The 25291-nt window shown below is 42.0% G+C and overlaps 1 protein-coding gene and 1 non-coding gene across 7 annotated transcripts in view; one reads left to right on the forward strand and one right to left on the reverse strand.

Annotated features, from left to right (window-relative positions):
• The window catches only part of SCHIP1 (schwannomin interacting protein 1), a 144063-nt gene that overhangs the window by 77756 nt on the left and 41016 nt on the right, over window positions 1-25291 (forward strand). Inside the window, exon 1 of one of the 6 annotated variants that reach the window (XM_045811722.2) lies at window positions 12610-12919. The exons of the other annotated variants lie outside the window; for them this stretch is intronic. Coding sequence (XP_045667678.1) covers window positions 12890-12919 — 30 coding nt within the window. The 5' untranslated portion in view covers window positions 12610-12889. Of the gene's footprint in view, window positions 1-12609; window positions 12920-25291 lie in introns of those variants that run through there. 6 annotated transcript variants of the gene reach the window in all.
• Window positions 19393-19511, reverse strand: LOC123802787 (5S ribosomal RNA). The gene has a single exon (XR_006782656.1). It is a non-coding gene; the product is annotated as a 5S ribosomal RNA (ribosomal RNA).

The following is a 25291-nucleotide window of genomic DNA, read 5'->3' on the forward strand; positions in this document are numbered from 1 at the left end:
AGCCAATTGAGAAGGGGGAAAACACATTAGGCTGGTTTATTTCTCCTTACTGATTTTGAATTCAATCGGGGGCGTAGCGGATTCAGCTTAGTACGTGTTAACCTTATATGGGGAGCTGTAAATGATGATTTGCCCTCAGGTTCAGCTGGCTCACTCAGCCCTCCCCGTGAGACACACCAGTAAGGTGAGGGGGCCCCGCTGGGCCTGCCAAAGCTACAATTCACAGCGAGGAGGGAAATGTTGCCAAAAGGCCTCACCAGGTTTAGCTCGCAAGCTGGCAGTCAGCCATTCGCTGTCCAGGTGAGGCTTCACTGTCTTGAGACGATGAGTTGGGCTCTTGACCAGCTTTACCGAGATAGCGAATTGAGCTAATACCAGCGGGGCGCAGGCTTGCTTTCTGCCCTGGAGCCCAAGGCTCTGACGTGAGGGAACTTCGAGAATGTCATGCATTCATCCAAATATTTGTTGAACACCTACCATATATGCCTGGCTCTGTGCTGTATGCTAAGTATGCAATGGTAGACTTCATAGATATGCCCCTGCTTTCTCAGGGACCATACAGTCTAGTGGAGCAAGTCAACATTACAAATCCCACAAATATCCAATAGTTACAAATTGTGGTAAGGGCTAAGAAAGAAAACATGATGTGCTGACTACATTTGAGGCAGGACTTTATTTAGATTGGGGGCTAGGGAAAGGCTTCCAACTTTAAGCAGAAGAAGTTACTTGGGCAAAGAGGAAGGCATGGTCAGGTTGAGAAATGCCGCATGCTAGGGCCCTGAGTCAGGGGCAAGCTTGGCTTTTCTAGGAAACTGAAAGGCAGCCAGTAGGCCCAGAGCGAAGTGAGCAAGATTGTGAGTGGTGCAAAGAAGTCCGGAGCGTATATCAGGACCTGGAGCCCCAGGGAGAGGGAATTGTTATTTCATGCTAAATGTTTCATCCTAATGTGGTGCTGGGAAACCACCAGGAGTTTTAGACCAAAATGCGACATAATCTGATTTATGTTTTTAGAAGTACTTTTCATTCACAAAGGGTAAGGCTGCAAGCACTTAATTTTTTATAACAATTTGGGAACTAAATCAAAAAGCATAAAACTATCAAAACTATCGAACAGGGCAACCAGGTGAGTGAATGAGGCTTCCTTTCTTTTAAAAGGATGCTTTATAAATGTGTGCCATTTAAAATTAGGGCCAGAGGTCTGATCAAGAGAGCTCTGCTGAAGAGATCGCTTCTGTCCTTTGGAACACGAATTTGATGTTAAAAACCTCAAAACAAAACACAAGTATCTTCAACCATCAGGATAAGTCCCCACTGCTGTCTGTAAAGCTGATGTGGAAAGTTAGCTCGCTGCTGTTCCTCACAGTTACACTGGAAGTCAGAGGCTGTGCGAAAAAGAGAGGACACGTTGGTCTCTGGTCATAATGGATTGTATTTCTTTTCCTGGGATTTCTCCTCCCCCTCCCCCTCCCTCCTCCCTTCTCCTTCTTCTCCTTCTTCTCCTCTTGACTGTTAAGAATGAAAACAGGCCAACTCTACAGTCTCCGATGGAGGGAGAGGAGAGGTATCAGAGTGAGGTGGAGAGGGATTCTGCCACGCACTGGACCTCAAAAAAACTGCTCGTTCCTATCTTGACTTTCTCAATAAATAATGAAAATGCCGGGGACTTATAAATGAACGTTTTATTGGCCTTGCCTATGTTTCTGAAAGAGGCTCTCTTCGCTATTCGGAGAGGAAAACTGGTTTAAGTTAGGGAGTTTTAGAAGAGTCGGGATTAATGCACAGATTACCTTGCCTGCTTACGAATAATCCCTGATGGATTTTAAGCCTCCTCTTCGAGAATGAGTCCTCTCACTCTTCACTGTCTGGAGGAGCATAATTTCCTAACCAGTACCTTTATACACAGAAAGAATTTATTTCAAGAAGATGGGAAACTTTCTTAATTCAATAGCTTTAAGATAAAGTAAGTGTATGAAATCATTAAATGACATTCTAACATCTTTATTACACTTCAGAACAACTTTTTAGACCAATGTTTGCTTTCCTACCCTTTAGCAAATAAAAGTCATTCCAACACCTCTTTTGAAAAGTGACTGTTAGGAAGATTGTAAATTCCAGATTGTTGCCTCACTGGCCCCAGAAAAGCTAGTTGGGAGGGTAGTTCTTAAGCACTAAATGCCATTATAACTAATAGCATCTCTACGTTACTCTGGTATTGAGAGGGGGAAAAAACAATAAGATTTAAGTACCACCAAAGAATTTTAATAGAATTTTAATAGTTCCTTAGAGATTACGTTAATAGCGTTTAATCATAAATTATGCCTCTTTCCTGTGTTCGGTGACACACACTAGGAAAATATGTCAGTTGATGAGCAGTTTCCAGAAGAGATATACTACATAAATTATGTTTCTTTTTTCATCATTACTTTTATTCTTTGAAATAAATCTTTTGAAAATGGTGGCTAATTTTCATAATAAACTAAAATTTCATCACAAACTAATGAGCAAATGTGTGTAGCTTTTGAAATATTTTTTCTGCAGTGTAAGAAAGGGAAAAAAAATCAGTGCCTTTATCTTTATTACGTTTATATAAGGAAGACCTTGAACTGAAATCTAATAGTTTTTTGCTGACTCGCCCAATGCTAATATGTGCCGTGATATTAATTTTATTGTTGTTGCTCATTTGGAAACCTCAGGATATAAAATAAACTTAATTTTAAATGACAGCTATTTGACAGCCTGAAAGTAGTATTGGGGATAGTGGGTGCAGGAAGATGACAGTTTCTGAGTCCAAACATTTCATGTAGATTAGAAAGTGGAGGCTCCTATTTTTTAAAAATATTTATTTATTAATTTTAGAGAGAGGGCACATGCGACTGGGAAGAGGGGCAGAGGGAGAGGTTGAGAGAGAGAGGATCTCAAGTAGACTCCCCGCTGAGTGCAGAGCCCCACTGGGGGTTCGATCCCAGAATCTGGAGATCATGACCTGAGCCAAAGTTAAGAGTTGGCCACTTAACCGACTGAGCCACCCAGGCATCCCAGAAAGTGGGGACTCTTAGATGTGAAGCTGTTGCCTTGTGAATTTGCTTAGCAAGAAACACAGTTGAGCCCAGAACCCAGTTCTGTGACTCCTGGTCCAAGGCTCCGTCAGTCCAGAACTATCAATGATAGCCTAGGTTGTAACCGTGGATGTATTAGCATTAGTGTAACTTTAAACTCTGTCATTAATGTAACTGGAGACTTAGGTATTTATGTTTATAATTGGTATTAAAAATATCATGGAAAGGCCAATAAAGCAACAAAACACACTTTTTTTTATAAAAATTTTTTATTACGTTATGTTAGTCACCATACAGTACATCCCAAGTTTTTGATGTAAAGTTCCATGAGTCATTACTTGCGTATAACACCCAGTGCACCATGCAATACGTGCCCTCCTTACTACCCATCACTGGCCTATCCCATTCCCTCACCTCCCTCCCCTCTGAAGCCCTCAGTTTGTTTCCCAGAGTCCATAGTCTCTCATGGTTCATTCCCCTTCTGTTTACCCCCTCTTCTTCTTCCCTTTCTTCTCCTATCGATCTTCCTACTTCTTATGTTCCATAAATGAGTGAAACCATTATTTTTGTTTTCGAATGCTTTTCATAATTGGAACTGGTTTAAAAACACAGTCGTCCACTAGAGGTCACCTTTCTTCAAGATGAGGGTCAGTCCCCTTCCCTAATGCGCTGTTAACCTGATTTTAAATCAAGCACCGCCGCCTTGGAGAAGTGAACAGCCTTTTCTGTCATGGGGGAGATGGGGGGGAATTCCACGTGGTGCTGTGGCTACACGCTCTTGTATTGGTAGGTAAAGCTGTCTGGGCTACTGAAAAACCTGGAGGGACCGAGGGAGATTGTGCCCCCTGCTTCCCCTGCGCGCGCACACACACACGCACACATACACACACGCACACTTTGTGCTAGTTCTGGCTTGACTCCTCTTGACAGACCAACTTATTTGTATTTGAAAGTCTTGTGTTAGCCCTGGCAGGGTTATACTACCTTTCACTTTCCTGCCACTGCTCTCTGTGACTCCAAAGGCTGGGAAAAAAAAGAAAATGGTCCTTAAAAACTGACATAAATTTGGGATGAAACCATGTAGACTTCACCCAAATTTATCTGAGTCAGTTACTATTTTTCTACAGCCTGCGAGTTCCAGTCAGCATTGGCCAGAAAATACTATGGGGAGAGGACTAGGACTGTGTCCAATAAACAAGCACTTTGGCAGATTCTATTGAAATATAAACCATCGCATTATTCTAGAAGGAGAGGGAGGCTGCCTGCTATAGCACTGCCTGACGCATCAGGTTTCAAACTGTGTCTGTAGAAACCCAGGGTTGCAGGAGATATTTTTAGAGGCTCCCTTGCACCTGTTCTATGAGCTGCTAAACACCTCATCCCCAGTCCCCCCCAAAAGTCAAATTGGTGATTAAAGAGATGTGAAAATAATTCTGAATATAGATGTAAATGAGATTGTCTATGAGACCTTGGGCTTTTGGAGAAGAGTGGTCCTGAAAAACTGTGGTAAGAAGAATATAACATTTCAGCCCAAATGTAGTGATTCCTTCCTTAATATCTATGCAAAGTATTTTGTCCCACCCTCTTTTTGACATCAGCATATGAATTTATCCCTCCAGGCTAAGTAGTCTTGTATAGTCCTTAAAACTGAACTTGTAAATGTGTCATTGACCATGTACGTGGTACCCCTGGACTGGTCTTACTGAAAAGTCATGCCTGTGCATGTCCAAGAAGGAAAAATTATCTGAGATGCCCACGGGGCCCAGCACGGTCAGGTCAGGTCCATCCACTGGGCACATTTCCTCATCAAGCCTAGCAGGTGGACTGCACAATGCCAGGTGAATACCCCACACCTCAAACGAGCAGGTCCGGTTCTAGAGAGATGAGCTGTTGGAAGCTTGGGCACTCTGTCTTTTCTTCTCTGTTCTTATGACAAATGCGAGCAGTTGCTACATATTGTTAGTAAGTCAATCTGGAAATAAATTTCTTATTACTTTGCTTTCAAGCTTCTAGATATGTTTAATGAAGAATATCAGAGATTGCAACATAAGCTATTAAAAAGGCTTGCTACCATTTCCAACTACTTATCTGTGTGAAACCAGGTTCTCTTGATGTGCAAACAAACTCAACAAATGTAAAAATATAGTTGGAACGAAACTTTAGCTGACATCTATAAATTCTGTTTCCAAATATTTATGTACAAGAAAGCAGCCTCATGTTCTCAATAAAAGATACAATTGGTAAATATTATAAATTCGAACTAAATATCTTATGTTGCTCTAAAAACACTTCTATTATTTTGCATATCAGTTTTCATTTTAAAAGAAGATTCTAATACTTCAAAAAAGAAAAGAAAAGGTGACCACCATTGATTCACACTATAATTTGCTCAGGACATTATTTTTTAATACCTGAAACAAAGGTAACCAGGGTCAGAATAGTCAAAACTTCTGAGTAAATTAGTTTGCAATGGTTTGTAAGACTCTCAGACAAGTTCTTTATTTATAGTTGCAAGGATAAAAAAAATTATAACCCATCTCATTTTTATACTTCTCTCACTTCCCATTTCTGGGCCTCAGAACATGTGGGAATATTCTGATACCAAGCATTCTCTCTGTCATGTGAGAAATGACCTTGATGCAACAGGAGCCTCCAAGCCCATCACAGGCACTCTGTCCCAGAAGTCACAGACCAAATTAACAGGCTCAAATCATAGCTCACTGAATCATTTTAAAATGCATATCAAAAAACAAGGAAAAGGGGACGCATTGACATACGTAGGATACAGTGTAGGCCCATACTACCTGGATTGTAGCTTATATGATATTTCTATGTCCAGCCTTCCTGCCACAGCCACCTTCCCTGTCGATGATAAGGCTGTGAACCAGAGTTGAAGTTTGAGAAGGGAGGCCCAGTTAGACACAGGTGTCTGCCAGTGACGTGCAGCTTGCTTTATCGGAGACACAGGGACAAGTCCCTCCGGCTTCCTCCGTAGCTCGCCCCCTCTCCGGATGAGCAGTATGGATCGTATGTGCATTTCTTGGGCGGAGGACACATAGGGCCAGAATGGATGTCAGCAGTGGACAGTCAGTGCACAATCTAATGACTATTGAATGCCTCGGGGTATTTAGTGTGTTGTGAATATTAGGTGCTTCTTTCTTCTTTCCACTCCTTTCTGTGCCCTGCACACACATGCTTGATCCGTGTCTAACACATCCAGGTTACTTACTTACTGATTCTTAACACACATTGTGAGTTCCGCCCCTGTCTCCTTGCTTACTCGTCATCTGTCTAAACATCTTATGCGTTTCCCGAGTGTCTGACGAGCTACTACACGTTCATCATCTATTCTTCACGCCTCGTAAGTTCCATTCATCCAGTTTGTTTTTCTTATTCATCTATAGCGTTGACTGGATATTCTCAAGTAATACAGCAACACCCGCTACAAAATCTCTTGGAAAAGCTTTCCACCATTTTGGTCCAGACTCTCTGATCCCACCCCAGCCCTCCCTGCCCGTCAGGTCTTAACCACCTGCTCCTTTAAGGGCCCAAGGATACTCCCCACCGGTGCTCCTGCATCTTTCTCCATTTCCACCATGACCTCCTCCTTACTCAACACTGCCTCATAACTTTGCTCGTCATATCTTTAGGTCCACGGCTGAATGAAGACCCATCATGTGCTCCTGGTCTAACTCCAGGACCTGGCCCTTTTGGTTATTTTTCACCCATTGTCTTCAGTTTCTCCCTTCTCACTAGCTCCTTCCCTGCTGAACACATATATGTTTGGGTCTCCCTTATCTTAAAAATCAGCCACAACCACAGCCCCTCTGATTTCACTATGCACTCCAGCCTACAACCCTAATGCTCCGATTCATCAACAGACTTCCTTACAAACTGCTTTTCTACTCAGTCCTTCAACTTCTCAACCGCTTATAACCTGGCTTCCACCCAGCACACTACTACTGAGATTATTCTCTCAAGAGGGACCCATGACTTCCTAATAGAACTAATGGCTCTTGGTTGTGTTTACCTTCCACTCTACTAGTCTTGTCTGCTTCTCTGCAGAAAAGCATCTGAAGCAGTTGAGCTCTGCCAGCAGCCCCCATCATCCCCTCACTACATTGGTTTTCATTTTCCTCTCACCCTGTTAACCACATTCCCTGTGCTTCCTCTTACCCTCTAAATGCATGCTTTCACCCAAGATTAGTATTAATTTCTTATTGCTGCTATAAAAATTTACCCCAACATAGTGACTTAGGTCAATACAAATAATTCTGTTGTAGTTCTGGAGGTCAGACGTTTGTAAGGAGTCTTCCTGGGCTAATACCAACATGTCAGCAGGGCTGTGCTCCTTCTGGAGGCTCTAGTGGGAGAATCCGTTTCCCTGCCTTTCCTCTTCTAGAGACCTCCCACACTCCTTGGTTCGTGAGCTCTTCCTTTGTCCTCAAAGCAAACAACACTGGGCCAAACCTTTCTCACACTACCATCCCTTTGTTCCTTCCTCTTTGGCTTCCTCCTTTTACCTTAAGGACCCTTGTGATGACACTGGGCCCATCTAGGTAACGAGGATAATCTCCCGTCTCCCCAGGTGGGGATTGGGACATGGATATACTTTGGGAAGTCATTATTGTGCTTACCATAGGGATGTCTTTATTTCTTACTTGTTCTTTCTCTACAATCTCTCCCTTCATCTAATTTTCTACAGCTTCAACTATCCTCTCCCTGCAAAAAAACACACAAACCAACCAACCAACCAACAAACAAACAAAAACCCAATTCTATCTGTTGATCTGACTTGTCTCTTGAGCCCCCGTTGCCTCCTGCACCTTCAACTCAGAACTTTATGGGAATAAATAAAAGAACTAATTACTGCAGTCCAATCCCCCAGAATCAGTTCCTCCTTCTGACTTCCCTGTTGCCTTGTACGGCACCAGCTCTACTCCAGCAGTGGTCGGAAAGCCTCATGACTCCCTGTCGTGTTCACTCGTCGCGTCAGAGCACTGGCTGGATGCATCCGTTCAGGTTTCACAGTGTCTCATGCAATGAGTCCCTCTGTCGTTTCCTTTCCATCCCCACTATCACCTCCATCGTTCAGCCTTCCCTTTGTTCTTGACCTGTTGCATTGCCTTTAGTTAGGAGAGAGGGGGAAAATCCATTTCTGTTCCTCTCCTGAGCACCTAAGACCTCAGAGTTTTACATGTTTTTCTCATTTCATCCAGTCAGCAATCCAATAAACAAGGAATTAACATCCTCAGTGGATAGAAGAGGAAACTGAGGCCCAAGATAGATGGGGTGACGTTCTGAAGGTCATGGTCATTTATACATTTAGTTAAAAATATTTATTGAGAGCCCTTTATATGCCAGGTACTATTTCAAATGCTGGGGATATTAGCACTGAAGAAACCAACCAAGATCCAGGTCCTAAGTAAATTTATGTTAAGCTAGAAATAGAAAAGATAGGTATTCAAGAAGTGAACAGCCAAATGAACAAGATTATTGCATCTTCTGTTGTACCCTAGCTGAGAGTTCTCCTCGTCTCCAGAATTCCTAGTGAGCAAACAAGAAAATCTCTTTGCAGGCACAAATCATTTGTCATTATATCCAATCATTTATATACTGCCTTATTTCTCTTTCCAAACTCCTTGAGGACAGAAACACTTCTTCACATGGCACATAACAGGAATCTGTTTCAACTACCGGGTTGTAAGAATTGAGGGAAATGTCGGGGACAGTACTATGTAAATTATAAAGCCATTTTCTAAGGTTTATTGTCTCAGTGACACTGATTATATTCTTTGGTAGGTCCTTCAAGGACCTAGTTGCCCTAATGTGGCCAGGATTGATTTTTCTCATAATTCCTTTCCTTCCGTTGCCCCAAAAGAAGCACAGCTGAACACTTTAAAAAATGTCTACCTGCTTTTCCAAAATTCCTAAGGAAAATCTTAAAACTTTAAAACAATGCTCAAGACAATGACTTCCTTGTTCATCTTCCCCACCCCCATAACTTCGTTGTTTCCTAAAATTTCATTATGAACATTTTCAAACTGGACCGTTCTTAGGTGAATATGCATTTATGCCCCATCCAGATTCTGCAATTAAAGTGACTAAACTTGCTTCATTAAAGCTTCCCATCAAACGATGATCTCCTCTATCTGTCCATCAATTCATCTCATTTATTTGATGCTTTTCAAATGCCTGCCTACCATTCACTACAGTTCAGAATTTGTTCACCAGATCTTTTTTATTCTTTTCAGGTAAATTTTGCATATGGCAAAATGTACAAATTTCAAATGTAATATCCAATGAGTTTTGGCAAATGTGCACACCTGCATAAGCCAAGCCCTATCAAATCCCACAGCTTGTGCCAGAAAGTTCCCCATGCCCCCTCCGAGTTGGTCCCTAATCCCAATAATTCACTTTGAAACTGTATGCTCACATGACTTATAGATATGACTTTTTATCACTAATCTCCATTCTATTGCTATTAACTGCCACAATTGAAAAAAATACTTTTCTGGATTTACAGACACCATAGTTTGCTCGGTGGCAGAAAAACAGCTTAATCAAGAAATGCTCTAATTTTTCTTCCTTTTAAGGATTTTAAACTTTGATTCAGATTTAGGTAGAAGCATACTGCAACTGCTTACTTTATGATAGATGTTGATTTCGAGGCCAGGCTACATTGGCTCAGTCAAAGGGGTTTATTTCTCCAAATCTAGTGGCCCTCCATTTAGCATTGTTTAATAAGAACACATTCACAAGATATGAACCTAGAAAATCTGGAGTTGTGGCTTTTTTTTTTTTTTTCGTACTTTGATGCCTTGTTATTGATGTTCGAGGAGAGGAAGATTTATATTCTTGGGCATGTCACAACTTTCTTAGGCCTCAGTTTCCAGATCTGGAAAATAACAGTGTATCTTTTGAAGTCCTATCTAAATCTGAAACCCAATACTTTTTATGGGAAGAAAGTTGTGTGGACCTAAGAAGAAAAAAGAATCTCTACAGTACATAGACCATACTTAAATAGTTCGCCAATATTTTTTGGTCCAAAAATAACAAATGTTACTGTAGTTTGGTAAGTTATTCTAGCTTAAATGTTCTTGGAACAGCTGGTTTCTGTTTAAAGTTTTTTGTACTAGCAAATCATAATTTAAATTGTAACACAAAGTCCTTTCCAATGAATGACTCTAAAGGGAAGCTTGCTTGATATATTACCTTTTTTTTAAGCTTGTTTATACCACTTGAGAGGGTTTTTTGACAGGATTTGGGATACAATTGTCAGAAATCTGTTCTCCCCAGAGCCACCTCTGAGTCACTTCCACTATTTATGGAACAGCAACTGTGAAGAGTGGGATCATGTTTAGACTTTTTTTTTTTTAAACAACACATGATAAATGTTTTTAGGAGCTTATGTAATCTATCCCAGAGCCTTTAGTTTTCAGAAGAGAACAGAGTCCAGGAAGCAGCTTTTTAGGCCTTTACAGCTTGAAAGCATGTTCCTGAGTCTTTAGGTCATAGATTGTCAAAGCAGTAACTTGAGTCAAGTTTTAACAGCCTTTGAAGTTAAAGCTGTTCTGTCTTGGAAAGTTGGGGCATGCTTTCTGTATTAGGCATAGGGTTTTCACTTCATTTTATTTGCTACCTTGCAAAAGGAACTTTTACTAGGGCCTACTTTTCCTTACACATACTTACAATTCCAGAACCTTCTTGTAGGGGGTTGTATAGCAAGGCACTCCACACAGAAGTCTCTGCCTCTGTCCTGTGTGGATGACTCAATGGAGAAGGATGGGGTTTGGGGTGAGGAATATTGAATATTGTTTCCTTTCCCTGAAAAGTTTCTTTCCTCTTTTCTTCATCCTACATTTGACTCAGGATCTAGCTCATGTTTCTGCTTCATTCATCAAGCTTTCATTGTGCCACCCGCCAGTGAACAGGCTTAAGAGTCCTGCAGTCCCACGGCCTGTCTTTCTCCTGTATTCCACAGAGAAGGGCTGTGAGCTTCTGCAGGCTACATCTCCAGAGTACTTTTCGTTGGGACCCGGGGAACCTGGTGTGGAAATCTGAACCTGTAGTACTTTTCGTTGGGACCCGGGGAACCTGGTGTGGAAATCTGAACCTGTGAGATCTTCCGGGGGGCCTTCCCTGCCACTTCTTCACTCCCCTAACTGGGAAGCTGAAGCCATGCATGTGAGTGTGTCCCTGGAGTGGGACTCAGGTAGCAAACTTCTCTCCTGTTTGAATCTCAATCGCAAAAATGAAGAATATTTCTAAAAATAGGCTTTTCTCTTTCCAAGCAACAGAGGAGTTGTTACAAAATTATTAATACATCACCGTATATTCCTAACGCAAATTCCCACCATTCCTTAACATAGGGCTTGATGCGAAAACTTGTCAAACATGTGGATTTCATTCCTCAGGCATAAAGTACTTGTTTTTCTCTGTCGGTAGCATAATAAAGACTGTGTGGTTAATAGCAAGAGATTTTGAGGAGGTGGATAGATAGATAGGTAAAAATTAATTAAGAATAATATCCCTATTGAATTTTTTTTAATTTGGTGGTTTAAATTCAGTCGAGTGTTTATTGAGTATCATTTTTGTGCTCAGGGCCATTTTATTAAGAAACAACAAAACAAATTGCCTATGGCAACTGAGCAATATAGATAAGGAAATTTTATTTTATTGTGTTTATTTTCTGAATTTTCTGTCATTAAATTAGCTTCAAGAATTTACAGAGCTGGTTGTTTCTTTCTATGTATCCTAAAACCCCAGAATGACCCTGTGAAACATTTCAGAAATCGTCCCCCTTTTCCCCCCCAGAAACATGTATTTCCTTTAAGTACTATCTGCAAATCCAGAATTCTTTCCATTATGGGCTCTTAGGCAAAATGGTCTGTCTCTAGGATAGTATGTCCTTTATTGGGTGGGGTGTCTACATATTCAAGTCCTGGCATTGGATTATATGTATAGATAACCTTACTTTCAGAAAACCTTGCAATTTAGTTTCATTTTCATGACATGAACAAATTATACTGACTTCAATACCTTAATAAGCTCCCTCCCTAGAAAAATTTTAGGAATAATTATTTCATTCGATTTCTGTGTGACTTAAAAGACAGCTAAAAGCCAGAAGAAGGGGGGAATCAAAAGCATTACAAAATAACACCCTTTTAAGGAACGAAGACCCTCCTTTTAGTTATAAAGTTGACAAACACTTTAAAAACTCAACACGGGAAACATCCCTTCAGTGTCCACATTCAGAACGGATTGTTTTCCCTTTCGCATGTTAAAAGTTCTGAAATGATCCTTGAGGCCTCTTTTTTATAAGCACCATGCAAGCAGCATCTGTGGGCTGGAAGGATGATGCCGGAGGTTAGACACGTTCAACTGCAACATTGATCTGTGTCTGTCTCTCTCCCTCTCCCTCGCTGGCCTTTTTCCCTTTAATGAGGACTAGAATGTTTCCACATCGGTTAACTGCCTTCGTAAAGCACCAGAAGGTCACACCAGCCCCAGACTGATCCTTTTCTTTGTGCCTATAATATAATTGGCTGATTGTGCCAGCGATGAGCGCGCCCCCTCCCCCAGCCCCGTCCTAGCTCCATGTTTGTGAGCCTCACTGCTGGTTTCCGAGGAGAGCGGCTCGGCTCGCTGCGCGCTTCCCGGCGCGGGCAGGGCCACTGCGCAGGTTGATCAGCGAAACAGCATCCATTTTAATCTGCGGGGAGCCCCTGCCTTCCCAGGGCGTTCTCGCCGCCAGTGGATGCTCTGCGCTTTGCCTCTGCAGCCTCGCGGAGCCGTCCTGCTTTGGGGTCTGGGCCCTAGGATGCACTGAGATGGTACATCAGGAGAACTGTTCGTATCAGGTAAGATTTAGAGCCTGATTGTGAGGCCGGAATCCTTTGGGAAAGGAGGCCTTCCTCTTCCAAAGCAGCAGGTTGCCTCTTTCCGGATTTTCAAGGGATTTTGCCATCCTCCACTCCTGGCCTTCCTCGCATACAGTATCTGAATTGTAATTAGGTTTTCTGGGGGAGTAATGGGGCAGAAAACACTGCTTTCTTGGCCCTTAAAGCATATTGTGAAATCCACTGAGGTGATGTGTGCTTTGCACATTCTCTGTGTCTGTGCAAATAAGAGGAACTGCTGTAAACTGTAATTGAATTTAAGGGGCTTCACAGAGGGAAAAACCTGGTCAGAATCCACTCGGGTAACATTGCAAAATACGATTTTTGCTCATTGCATAGGATGTGAGTTGTTCTACATCCAGTTTTTAGGATTGCCTTTAAGGGAGTTATGTAAATAAGAAGTGTAATTGATGAGCTGAGAAATTTTCAAAAATCGGCCAGCATGCACTTGATGTTTAAAGTTGCACTTGTATGTCTTTCCAAACTTATTTTTACTAGCATGTTGTTTTCGGTGGTTGGTAAATAAGAATTAAGGTGCTGACATGCATAAAAAACTCCCCATGGAAAATTTTTTAGTATTACATGTTCATCTTTGTGCTAATTTGCTATGTGGAGTTTTGAATTAAACACTTAAACGATTTCAAAAGGCCAGTTCTAGAGTGTTAATAACTCCTTCCTGCAACTTGGACTGTGGAGGCAAGATTGAAAGCGTCCTCGTTGTAAGCAGACAACGAGAATGTTCTCAGGGTAATTGCTCTTTGCAGCAGCAGGCATGGCTAATCCAAGTCCAGGATGGTTACTATTGGGGGATTACTCGACTGACCGAGTTCAGAAGCTCTAAGAGACCAATTCTTTAACTTAACAATGCCTCTTCCTTGTGTGAGGTGGGTTACCTGAGACAAGCAGGTGTTTCTCATTAGGTCAGATTTCCCAGAGGTAAACGTATGCAGGCAGAATTGTACGTTGCACAAGGCTCAAGACAGTGGTTTGTCAGCTAAGTGAAGTGCGCCTATGAAATATATTTATCCACTTCTCTCTGCTTCAGGGTGGGAATTCTGTAATTACAGGCTTGTTTTATTGTATCTTCATTTCATAGTACATCTAGGTCCAGAGATCCTAAATATTGAGATTTGCGCTTCACAGGAATTCTTCCCATGAGAAAGGGAAGATGCTGAGGAAAAACCAAAACTTCCCTTATACACGATACAGAGTTTGAGAATGGGGAATGTCAAACATCTGTGCAGAGCCTAACCTATTTATGGCGTGGCTCAAGGTGACTAAATTACTGTAAAATTAAAATAATTTTTCTACTTTCTTTTCAGAGCAGCTATGTAATTAACTTCTGAAAGGCAAACTACTATAAGATTATTCCCTATACCTTTTCAATAAGTTGGTCATGAAGTCACTGGTTTTATAGGTCAAAAATTGGTCAGATATCAGCAATTTCATCTGAGGAGAAGGGATTTTGTTAGCTGACTGCTTCTGAAAGGAGACAAATTGATTTTATTTTTCATGAACTACAAACATATAACACTGTCATTGTGTGTTTAATAGTTTTGAAATATTTATTGCTTACTTTCACAATAAAATTAAGTGTATTAGGCAGATAATCATAGTCAGTAGATCCTGTATCTCCCTGGGGTTTTGGAGTAGAACCACCTTCGTGTGTATGTTTGAAACACCCTCCCTTTATTCATAAATCAGGAAAAACAAAAGCATTAACCGTGAAGCCAAGTCTTAATCTACTTAGAAACCTTAGGTTTAGAACCCACGTGGTGCTGCACGTGACTGGATTCAGAATGGGCAGTTTCTCTAAGTCCTTGGCTTGATGTTGTCATAGTCACTGGTGATATCAACAGTAGGATGGTTTTCAGAAACTTGCCCTTTTTTGGATGAAAGTTTATTTATTTGTTTTTAAGGATGAAAATATAGTGATTAAAGCAAATTCCTTAGGGTAGCATTTTTAGTGAGTAAGTAGAATGTATTTGTAGGACTGATTCCTTTCCTCCCATAAATGTATACCAAGGTTTCTTAATGGAGAGTCCGTGAATGGAGTTCTAGGGACCATTCCCCCAAAATTATATGCACGTTTTGGTGCATATGTCTGGGTGTATATTATTATTACTATCATTATCATCATCATCATCAGAGCATAATGGCCTCCTAACTGGTCCTGCTCTTACCCTCCTCCCGCCCCCCCACTGTAGTCTCATTTTCAACACAGTATCCAGAATGATCTGTTAAAACCTAAGTCAAAGCATGTCACTCATCTCAAAATTCTCCTCCTCAGAGTAAAAGCCCATATCCTCTCAGGTCCCTGGCCCTGAAGGCCTTGCATCAACTCACCCCTGATTCCTCTGGGACTTTCCACATTCCCGTTTCCTTTCACTCGCCTCCCACTATGCCAGCCTGGCCTTGAACTTGCTGTCCCTTCTGCTGGTGTGTGCTTCCCTCAGGTACTCCCATGTAAGGTAGCCAAATTTAGCAAATAATCTGCAGTGTTTGGAACATGTTTATACTAAAAAATCATTCTCCGTTTATCTGAAATTCAAATTTAACTTGGCATCCTGTATTTTTCCTGTCAGTAACTCTCACTTCCTTCAGGTTTTTACTGAAACGTCACCTCTTGGGAAAGCCTTCTCTGGACTTAACTGTCAATTTCCAACTCCCCAGTTCTACCCCAGTGTGTCTATTACACTCCCCTAATTTACTTTTATACCTGGCCTTCATCACCATCTATCAGACACATATTTTACATATTTGTCTATTTTCTGTCTCCCTTGCTTTATGTAAACTCCATGAGGGCAGGGGTGTTTATATTTATATCCATCTGCTTTCCCAGTGCTTAGAACAAACCCTCAGGTAATATGGATGGATAGGCCTACTATGTATACAATTGACTAAGAAAAAAGGCATTGTAAACATCCCGTAGCATCGTGGTTTCTTATATTTCCATAGCCCCTGGGATGACTTTCCGTCTTCCTCTGTCCTCCCTCCCCGCCCCCCCCATACACATACACCATTAACCTGCACAGTTTTCATTGTCTGTGGGTCAGAATATCCCTTTGTTTCTTGTTAGTTTTCTCATCTCTGAAATGGGATTTTCCCTAGTTAACATCCTGGCGTGGTTCCTGCCCGAGGCCGCCTTTCTGCATGAATAAGTCAGTTACCGTGAATTAAGAGCCTCCTTCTTCTGATGCATAGGAGGGGCCCAGTGAAGATGGTAGAGCGCCCGGGAAAACCACGTATCACTTCGTTTCCCGGTTATCTGTTGCTAAGGTATGGATGCATAATTGATTCACTGCTTTTCCAAGTAGATGATTATTTTAAAAAGAGAGTTTCTTTGCTACCAAGAGCTTGCAAAGCTCGGTGTGAATTGTTTGGATGCACTGGGCTTCGAACAAGTGAGCCCAAGGAGGGGTGCTCAGAGAGAAATTCTCAGGCAGGACTTTTTACGGCGGTTTCGTTTTGAAAGGTTCTCACGTTGTCATCACCCTCGTGTACTTCTCCCTCACAGGAGTTACATTAGCTGAGACGTTACTGAGGCATGTGTTGTCATTCTCAGTTGTAGCCGTGGTAAAAGATAGAGCTGTCGACCTCCATTTTCCAGTCTTGGGAGGAAGCCAATCTCTTCAGGAAAGAACCTTGCCCACAGCAGCTTCAGGCCTGGCAGCCTTCAAGAGGCCAAATTCTTCTAAATGGTCTCTGAGAGCAAGCTTTGAAATATTGTTAACTTGAAAGCACAAGTTTAGGTCAAAGGGTCCATTTTGCTTAAAAGCTCCTCAATATTTTCTCCTCTTTCCCTGCAACTGGTTTTTGGGATTAGTGTGTGTATAAAAACAATGACATGCTTTCATCCCTTTCTTTCCATCGCTTAAATTCCCCTATGACCTCAGATAGAGATCACACCCTCACATTCTTAGCCACTGTGGGAATGGAGACTTGAAAGAAAAAAAGGAAAATGGTATGTGAATGACTCTCATCTCTTTCCTCCCTTGGGAATTCATAAGGAGACGCTTCTTCAAACACACACCTGGTCTTGAGGAAGCACAGTAGAAATCTTTAATGTTCCCCATTTTCCTTAGGATACATTCCAGACCCCTTTGCGTGGCTCAAGGGCTAACTCTGATCTGAACCCCGGGCAGAAACAGTCCTCCCTCTAATCCCTGCTCTCCTGCCCCCATATTGCCATCAGTTCCTTGCTTTGCTGTGGTACCTCGGCCTAGAGTGGCTCCCACCCACACACCCTCTGCTTCTACCCTATTGCAGGTCGAGGCAGCTTTCGAGGTTCACATGCCACTTCCTTTGGGAAACTTCCCCTCTCTTCCCGCACTCAAAATTCCTCCTTCTCGGTGCACTTTGTTTTTGTTTCTAACAGAACCCATTTATAGCTGGTGACATATAAGCCTGTCTCCCCCACCAGACAACAGACTTCTTGAAACGAAGGACCTTGTTTTACTTCCCTACTGTACATGTGTGTTCAATAAATGTCTGTTGGATTGAATTGCATTTTCCACTTCTGGTTCTGTGCTGAGTCCCCAGGATCAGGGTCACCCATCGTGACACTAGAGGGAAGCTCAGATCTGTGCACGGTAACAGGGGATTGGTAAAGCTGACCACAGTACTCCTTGTATCTGGCTTGTGGACCTCTCGGACAGTTCCCAGCATTTCAAACATCCCATGTGCCAAAAAGGGAGATGTAGTGCAAAGAATAAAAAATTTTAAGAAAGAGAGAGAGACAGACATCCCAGCCTTCCCAGAGACAGTGCATTAAGAACGTACCTCTGTGCCTATTTCTCCTGTACCCAGAGAATTTTCCCAAGGCGAACCGCATGGTTTGTCCCCAAGCACTTTTTCAAAATACCTGTGGTTGGTTGAGGCAAGTGCTCATCCCCAAGCTGTCTTTCTTAATATATCGAATTTTGCAAAGTTTCGATGAATCTTTTTACCATATAGAGCAGTCGTTTTACTGCCTCTTGAAACATGAAATTTTTCTTGGGCAAAACATTTCAGTCCAATTGAAGTGTCATACCCAGCACATAAGATAAAAGATGCCCTGTATTGATCTCAAACAATAAAATTAGGGAGTATATCAATTTAAGTAGTACATCAAGATATTTTTTAAATTCTTGCTGGAGAAAGTAGTAAACATGCCAAGATTCTAGTGGGTTATTTAATAGTTAAAAAGGAAAGGAAATATATTCTATCCCTATTGACATCAGGCCAAGTGAGAGCTCATTTCCCAGTCCCTTCTTCCTGTGAACGAGAAAACAAGATATCAAATTTGAGTTCATTTAAGATTCTGCCCAGTTTAAGCCTGGTTTCTTCCATAGCTGGGAAGAAAAATATATTGACCCAACTAGAAAAGGGAATTTGAAAGCATTTTAGTGCACTGATACAGGTTTGTTTTTTTTTTTTAAGATTTTATTTATTTATTTGATAGAGAGAGAGCACAAGCAGCGGGAGTGGCAGGCAGAAGGAGAGGGAGAAGTAGACTCCTGATGGGGGCTTGATCCCGGGACCCTGGGATCATGATCTGAGCCAAAGGCAGACCCTTAACCCACTGAGCACCATACAGGATTTTAAACATAAGTTCAATGAAATAATGTTCTGTCTTAGTCTATAGATTTTTTTAATTGGAAAAAAGTTTTCCCATGGTTAATAGTGTTGAAGAATACTTCATCTTCATTACTGTGCCTGGTTGATGTATAATTGTGTTTTTCTGAAGAGGAGCTAACACATGCATCACCTTAATTTAATTAAGAAAATAATTCTGGATGTAAATTCATCTGTACTTGTTTTTAGCCAAGATATCTGAAAATCTAATTTATATGTTTTACCACAAAAGGAACACAGTGATAAGCACGCAGATGAAAAAAAATCGTTTCAACAGGGTTTCATTATGGGCCTGGTCTGAAATAGAAATTTAGTACAACACATCATTCCTATTTAAAGTAGCACTTGGGGCTTCAAACACCATGATTCAGACTGCAAGTAATTTTAAGAAATAAATATGCAACACATTTCCAAGATGAAGATCTAGTATTTACTCTTGGAAAGGGGGTGCGACGAGGGATAGGAAGGAAATAGGAACATCTCTATGGTAAATATCAGTGCATGGATGATTTCTAGAGAGTAGAGACCCCCCCATTCACACACAGGCACACACACACACAATCTTGGGTAACTAATCACAGTTTCACATGCAGAAGCTCAACATTAAGAGAGCCATATCCCAGTTGAGCCATAGCCTATTATTTATTTTTTTAAAGATTTGTTTATTTATTTATTTATTTATTTGAGAGAGAGAGTGAGAGCACACAGAGGCAGAGGGAGAAGCAGGGAGCCTGACGTGGGACTCCATCCCAGGACCCTGGGATCATGACCTGAGCTGAAGGCAGACTCTTAACTGACTGAGCCACCCACACACCCCAAGCCTACAGCACCCGCTATTCCCAGGAGGTCTCCCATCCAAGTACTCACCAGGCCCGACCCTGCTTAGCTTCCGAGATCAGACGAGATCAGGTACATTCAGGGTGGTATGGCCATAGACCTATTTTTTATTTAATATCTTCTATACCAAGGGAAAATTTGAGATCTTGATATGGTTACTCTTCCCCATGCAGTATATAGAAGCATCAGGAACTACCAAACTTCCTGAAATAGTGAGTACTTTGACAAAAGTACTTGCATTCAGAAGGCAACATCAGAGAGGTTGTGATAATCAGCGTAAGAGAGCCATTAGTGGGGCAAGAATGCGAAGAACACAGAGACACGTACTGAGGGCACTAGTACTGCTCCCCCTGGGAAGCTGTGCTGCGGCTGTCAGAGTGACTCAGTTGTGTTTCTTATCCTCAGGTGTTCAGTTGGGCAGAAAGATTTATGTCCTCCGTCTTTGATATGGGTAAATGTCTGGTACTCCGTCTGCTGCCAGAGCTTTCACCTCCTCCACCCCACACTCCCAGTGCCATTATTGAAATTTTCTGTAGCCTGCACCCAAAAGTCTATTTAAAAATTGCCTGCAGGAGAAAAAAATCGCCTTTGGGGGTGCCTGAGTGGCTCAGTCAGTGAAGTGTCTGACTCTTGATTTTGGCTCAGGTCATGATCTCAGGCTTGTGAGACTGAGCCCCATGTTGGGCTCCTCACTCAGAGGGGAGTCTGCTTGAGATTCTCCCTCTCCCCCTCCCCCTCCCCCACTTGCACACATGCGTTCTCTCCCTAAAATACATACATACATAAGGAAGGAAGGAAGGAAGGAAGGAAGGAAGGAAGGAAGGAAGGAAGGAAGGAAGGAAATTGCCTGCGTGTTTTCATAGGTTATCTAGCTACCTTAATGGAAAAGCAAAGCAAATTTAGGTAAACTTTGCACAGAAGAAAAAAATGGTTTATGTGAAAAGAGATTATAAATCAGACATCAGTTTGTAAAGCACATGGAATTTGGATGTTAAGCCTGAAGGGAAAGCAGTGGGATGCTGAAGGGTTAATCAGGATGAACTAGAGTTTCCATTTATGAATAGGAAAATCTTTTGACAGTGCGTAAGTGATTTCCCAGTAACGCGGTCAGTGTTTTCAGAGTCGATCATTCCCACCCCTGGCCGATAATGATCATTTAAAAGCATTAGCTCACGTGACCAGTGCGTCTCACAGTTCAGATTATGGCCGTGACAGGAAACTGAAGCTCTCCGTCCTAGTCCTTACATTTCAGGGCAGGGGGTAAGAAGAGGCCCTCTCAAGCTCAGGGACTGTGAGGGTCTGTGTGTACATTTTCCAAAGGAAAGTGGTAGCATCTGGGCCCATGCTATGTCAGCACAGCTCATTTTAGACGGGTCAGCAGTAGAGGAAAGAACCAGGGCAAATTATCTATAGGAAGGACATGAGGGGCTGTTATCCCTTTGTCTGCATAGCTACTGCAAAACCACCAAACACTATACTCAGCTCAAGTCTTCAGGGTGGTCTTTTGTTTGTTTTTTCCTTTCCTCTACTCATTTGGACCTCTTGGAAGTAAAATCAATTACAGTGTTGATCCCAAGCCTCTAAAGTCAGGGTCTTGCCGCCATGCCTGGCAGTATGGTCCGAAATAAGAGGATAATAGCTTATAATGAACTTTTTTCCAAGGTCTAAAGCTGTGCTTCTGAAATGTAAGGAGCATTCAGAATTCTTAGACTCTTTTAAAAATGAAGTTTCTGATTCAGTAAGTCTGGGGTGGGACCTGAGAGCTTGCATTTCCAGTAAGCTCCCAGTAATACAAATGCTGTGTCGGAAGGACACACTTTGAGTAGCAAAACTCTCGACAACATCAAAGATCAGTCCCTGTGGTAGGAGAATGTTAGATATCTCAAGATGACACAAGCCATTCAGATAGCAGTGGTAAAGCTCCTTCTGGAAACGGTCTAAGCTATCAACGTGTCTATGCGCTGAGCACTCCTTTAGGTGGAGGGACAAAGGAAATTCTCCACTGGGGGCCGCCCTACAAGCTCTTGCAGCAGTGTTTCGGGGGATATGTTCTTTTTTTTTTTTTTAATTAGAAATTATTCATTTTTTATAATAATTTTTTATTATGTTAGTCACCATACAGTACATCTCTAGTTTTTGATGTAAAGTTCCATGATTCATTACTTGCATGTAACACCCAGGGCACCATGCAATACGTGCCCTCCTTACTACCCATCACCAGTCTATCCCATTTCTCCACCCCCCTCCCCTCTGAAGCCCTCAGTTTGTTTTCCAGAGTCCATAGTCTCCCATGGTTCATTCCCCCTTTTGTTTACCCCCTCCTTTCTTCTTCCCTTCCTTCTCCTACCTATCTTCCTACTTCTTATGTTCCATAAATGAGTGAAACCATATGATAATTGTCTTTCTCTTCTTGACTTATTTCGCTTAGCATTATCTCCTCCAGTCCCATCCATATTGCTGCAAATGTTGAGAAATCGTTCTTTCTGATGACTGAGTAATATTCCATTGTATATATGGACCACGTCTTCTTAATCCAGTCATCTGTTGAAGAGCATCTCGGTTCCTTTCACAATTTAGCTATTGTGGACATTGCTGCTATGAACATTGGGGTGCATATGGCCCTTCTCTTCACTACGTCTGTATCTTTGGGGTAAATACCCAGTAGTGCAATTGCTGGATCATAGGGTAGCTCAATTTTTAACTTTTTAAGGGACCTCCACACTGTTTCCCACAGTGGCTGTACCAACTTGCATTCCCACCAACAGTGTAGGAGGGATCCCCTTTCACCACATCCTCTCCAACATTTGTTGTTTCCTGCCTTGTCAATTTTTGCCATTCTAACTGGCGTAAGGTGGTATCTCAAAGTGGTTTTGATTTGAATTTCCCTGATGGCTAATGATTTTAAACATTTTTTCATGTGTCTGTTAGCCATTTGTATGTCTTCATTGGAAAAGTGTCTGTTCATATCTTCTGCCCATTTTTTGATTTGATTATTTGTTTCTCGTGTATTGAGTTTGAGAAGTTCTTTGTAGATCTTGGATATTAATCTTTTATCTGTAGTGTCATTTGCAAATATCTTCTCCCATTCCGTGGGCTGCCTCTTGTTTTTTTGACTGTTTCTTGGCTGTGCAGAAGCTTTTTATCTTGATGAAGTCCCACAAGTTCGGGGGATATGTTCTATCACTTGTCTCTTTGTAGTTCTTATTAGAGAACCACTTATGACAATAAAAGGCATAGGGGTTAGAGGAAGGGAATGGTCTTTAGTACTTTCTTAGTACTGATCTTTGTTGCTATTGTTTGGCCTGGGAAATTTCCATCTTGGATTTTGAGGTGCCCTTCTCCAAGAGATGATATATTAATAGTGTATGTGTATATACATATATGTATGTATGTGGTCAATATATTATTAATGTATATATATTAACCTGAATACATATAGTTAACAGTGAGAGTTAAGTCATTTTAACTATATATATAAACCCACCCGGTTAAAATTAAAGTTAAAAGATGTTAGCAATTAGGCTTATAGTTTTGTGTATTTTACTCAGTCTTGTAAATCTCTAGATGTTTATGATTTCCTTTGTGCTAACTCTTGACTATAAATAGCTCAGTGGGCTAGGCTGCTAACCCAGTCAAGAGATTGAAATTCTTGAACCTGTGGTAGCCCCGCCCCTTCAACCCAACCAGACCCATTTTCACCTTTTGAACATATGTGATTCCCACAGAAGATTTCAGTTGAAAAGCACTAATGTGAACTATTAATGTTTCCTACTGTGGAGCATTTAGAGGAAACATTTTAAGTAACACATACATTTCTCCTCTCTTTGTGTATTTATTCAGCAGCTTTCACTGTCTGCTTAATGTGTGTAAGACGTTGTCTAGATGGTGTGGGGAAAGCAAGACAGATAAGCCAAAATCCCTGCCCCCTTAGAAAAAAAGCTTGCCACCGTAACAGCTGTTGGAAAGAAGCCACAGTGGCGCTAAAAACACTATGGCAAATGAGAAAGGAAAATTCACTCTACAGCATGTTAGGTCATGACCAGCAGTGAAGGAGCTTTTATTTCATTTCTTGAAGCCTAATCGTCAGGGGATAGCCGTGATCGATGCTGGGTGTTCCAGATGTGCGATGTAGAAAACATTTCCGTACGTGATATTCTCTGTGCTTCCAGAATTCTCTCTGCACTGAGCTCTAATTTTTAAAAACTATGCTTGATTATTGTATTGTGTGCGGTGGTTTCTTACTGAGGCCAGCAGTGGAGGGTGGTCTAGCACCCCCGTGTAGACTGTGAGCCCCAGAAGTGGAGGCCCCAGGTTTCATTTCTGGCCTTACCATTGGCAAGCTGCCACGCCTTGGGCAAGTTCCTTAACCTCACCATGCTCTCTCGCTCAGCTCTAAAGTGCAGTGGATAATAATATCTACTCCAGAGGGTTACAGTGAGGACTAGAGACATATATAAGAGGCACCTGTGAAGTGCCTGGCACGGAAGCGAGCCCTCCACAAAGGGTGGCTATTGTTACTATGTTAACATATGTCTGATAATGTGATGCGTGCTTCCTTCCCCTTAACTAACGTCCTTTGGCAGGGATTTAATAGACCCCGGGTCCTTGAAAGTCAAACACTTTTACCCAAAGCCTTAGCTTCGGAGAATTCGTCAATGTTGGGAACGCCCATGCTGGGGCAACACTTGGTGGCCAGCATTGCCTCCCAGGCCTGGAAGGGGTTCTGCATGCACATAGTAGGACCCTTGTGTAGAGTGAGGGTCCTGGGGTCTGGAGGAGAGCAAGATAAGGGAGAGCTCTACTGGGAAGAAGCCCTGCCCAAATGCGAGTGTGGCCTTTGAGATACAACTTGTCATCATACCCTCTGGCAAATGTGTGAGTCGTTCTGTCAGAGCTGAGCTGGGGAGATGAGGGCGGGCTAAAGGCAGGATTTGGATTTGAGGCAGGGGCTGCACAGGACGTTATCTGCCGTAGAGATGTAGGGCCACAGTAAAGTACGTTAAGACACATTTATGCCACAAGCCTTCCACAAATTGAAATGTTGTTTTGGTTTTTTTTGTTTTTTAACTTGTGGAAAGAGACAACTGAATGGGAGCGTGTCAAGGCTATCTTGAATGGTGTTTTTACTTTAGAACTCTGGTCTTCACAGCATTGAGGTTGGTCAGGAATTCATACTGGAAAATGTATCGAGTAGGACATTTGCTGCTTTCTGTCCAAGTATGTTCGAGTATAAGATGGTTTGTTAAATGGGGGCTTGGCCTTTGGATTCTTCTTTGGCCCCTTTCTCCTGCAAACAGTAACATTTTTTAAAATAAATAGCCGTGTATTTTTAGTTGATGGTAGTAGTGATTTGGTAACGATGAGTGTGTGCTTGTGTGTGCTCCTGTCTGTCTGCTGCTTGTGGCAAAACACCCTCCAGCTGTGGGCCTTCTCCTCTGTATGTAAAGCCAGTAAAAAACCAAAAGCCATGGGAAAAGGGTGAAGAGAGCAGCAGAAAGGAACGTTCTCTTTTGTGAAAAAGCCCGCCACTGGCTGGAGTTTTTTTTCCCTACTGACTGGATTTTAAAGAAAAGTTGATGGATCTTTTTCTCTTGCCTATATGGATAGAACAAAGCACTGATCCTGAGGCAGAGGGGTCCTTCTCTGAGTCGGAAATGAATTTTATCCTTGTGCTCAGGCTACTACTAGAAGATGAGATTTTCACATCTGATTTTAAGAAATGACTGGTTATAGGAAAAAGGCGGGGGGCGGGGGCAAACATCTGTCTTACAGGTTAGCCTTTAAATTATACTGTTTTCATTTTGTCATGGGATACCCGGCTTTTAAAGTCACTACTGAAGTCTGGGAGGCTGGGGTTCTGCATCTATTTTTATCCCTCAC

Source organism: Ursus americanus, chromosome 20, assembly GCF_024610735.1.
Source record: "Ursus americanus isolate L20-20 chromosome 20, mUrsAme1.1.p, whole genome shotgun sequence".
NCBI classification, from domain to species: domain Eukaryota; kingdom Metazoa; phylum Chordata; class Mammalia; order Carnivora; family Ursidae; genus Ursus; species Ursus americanus.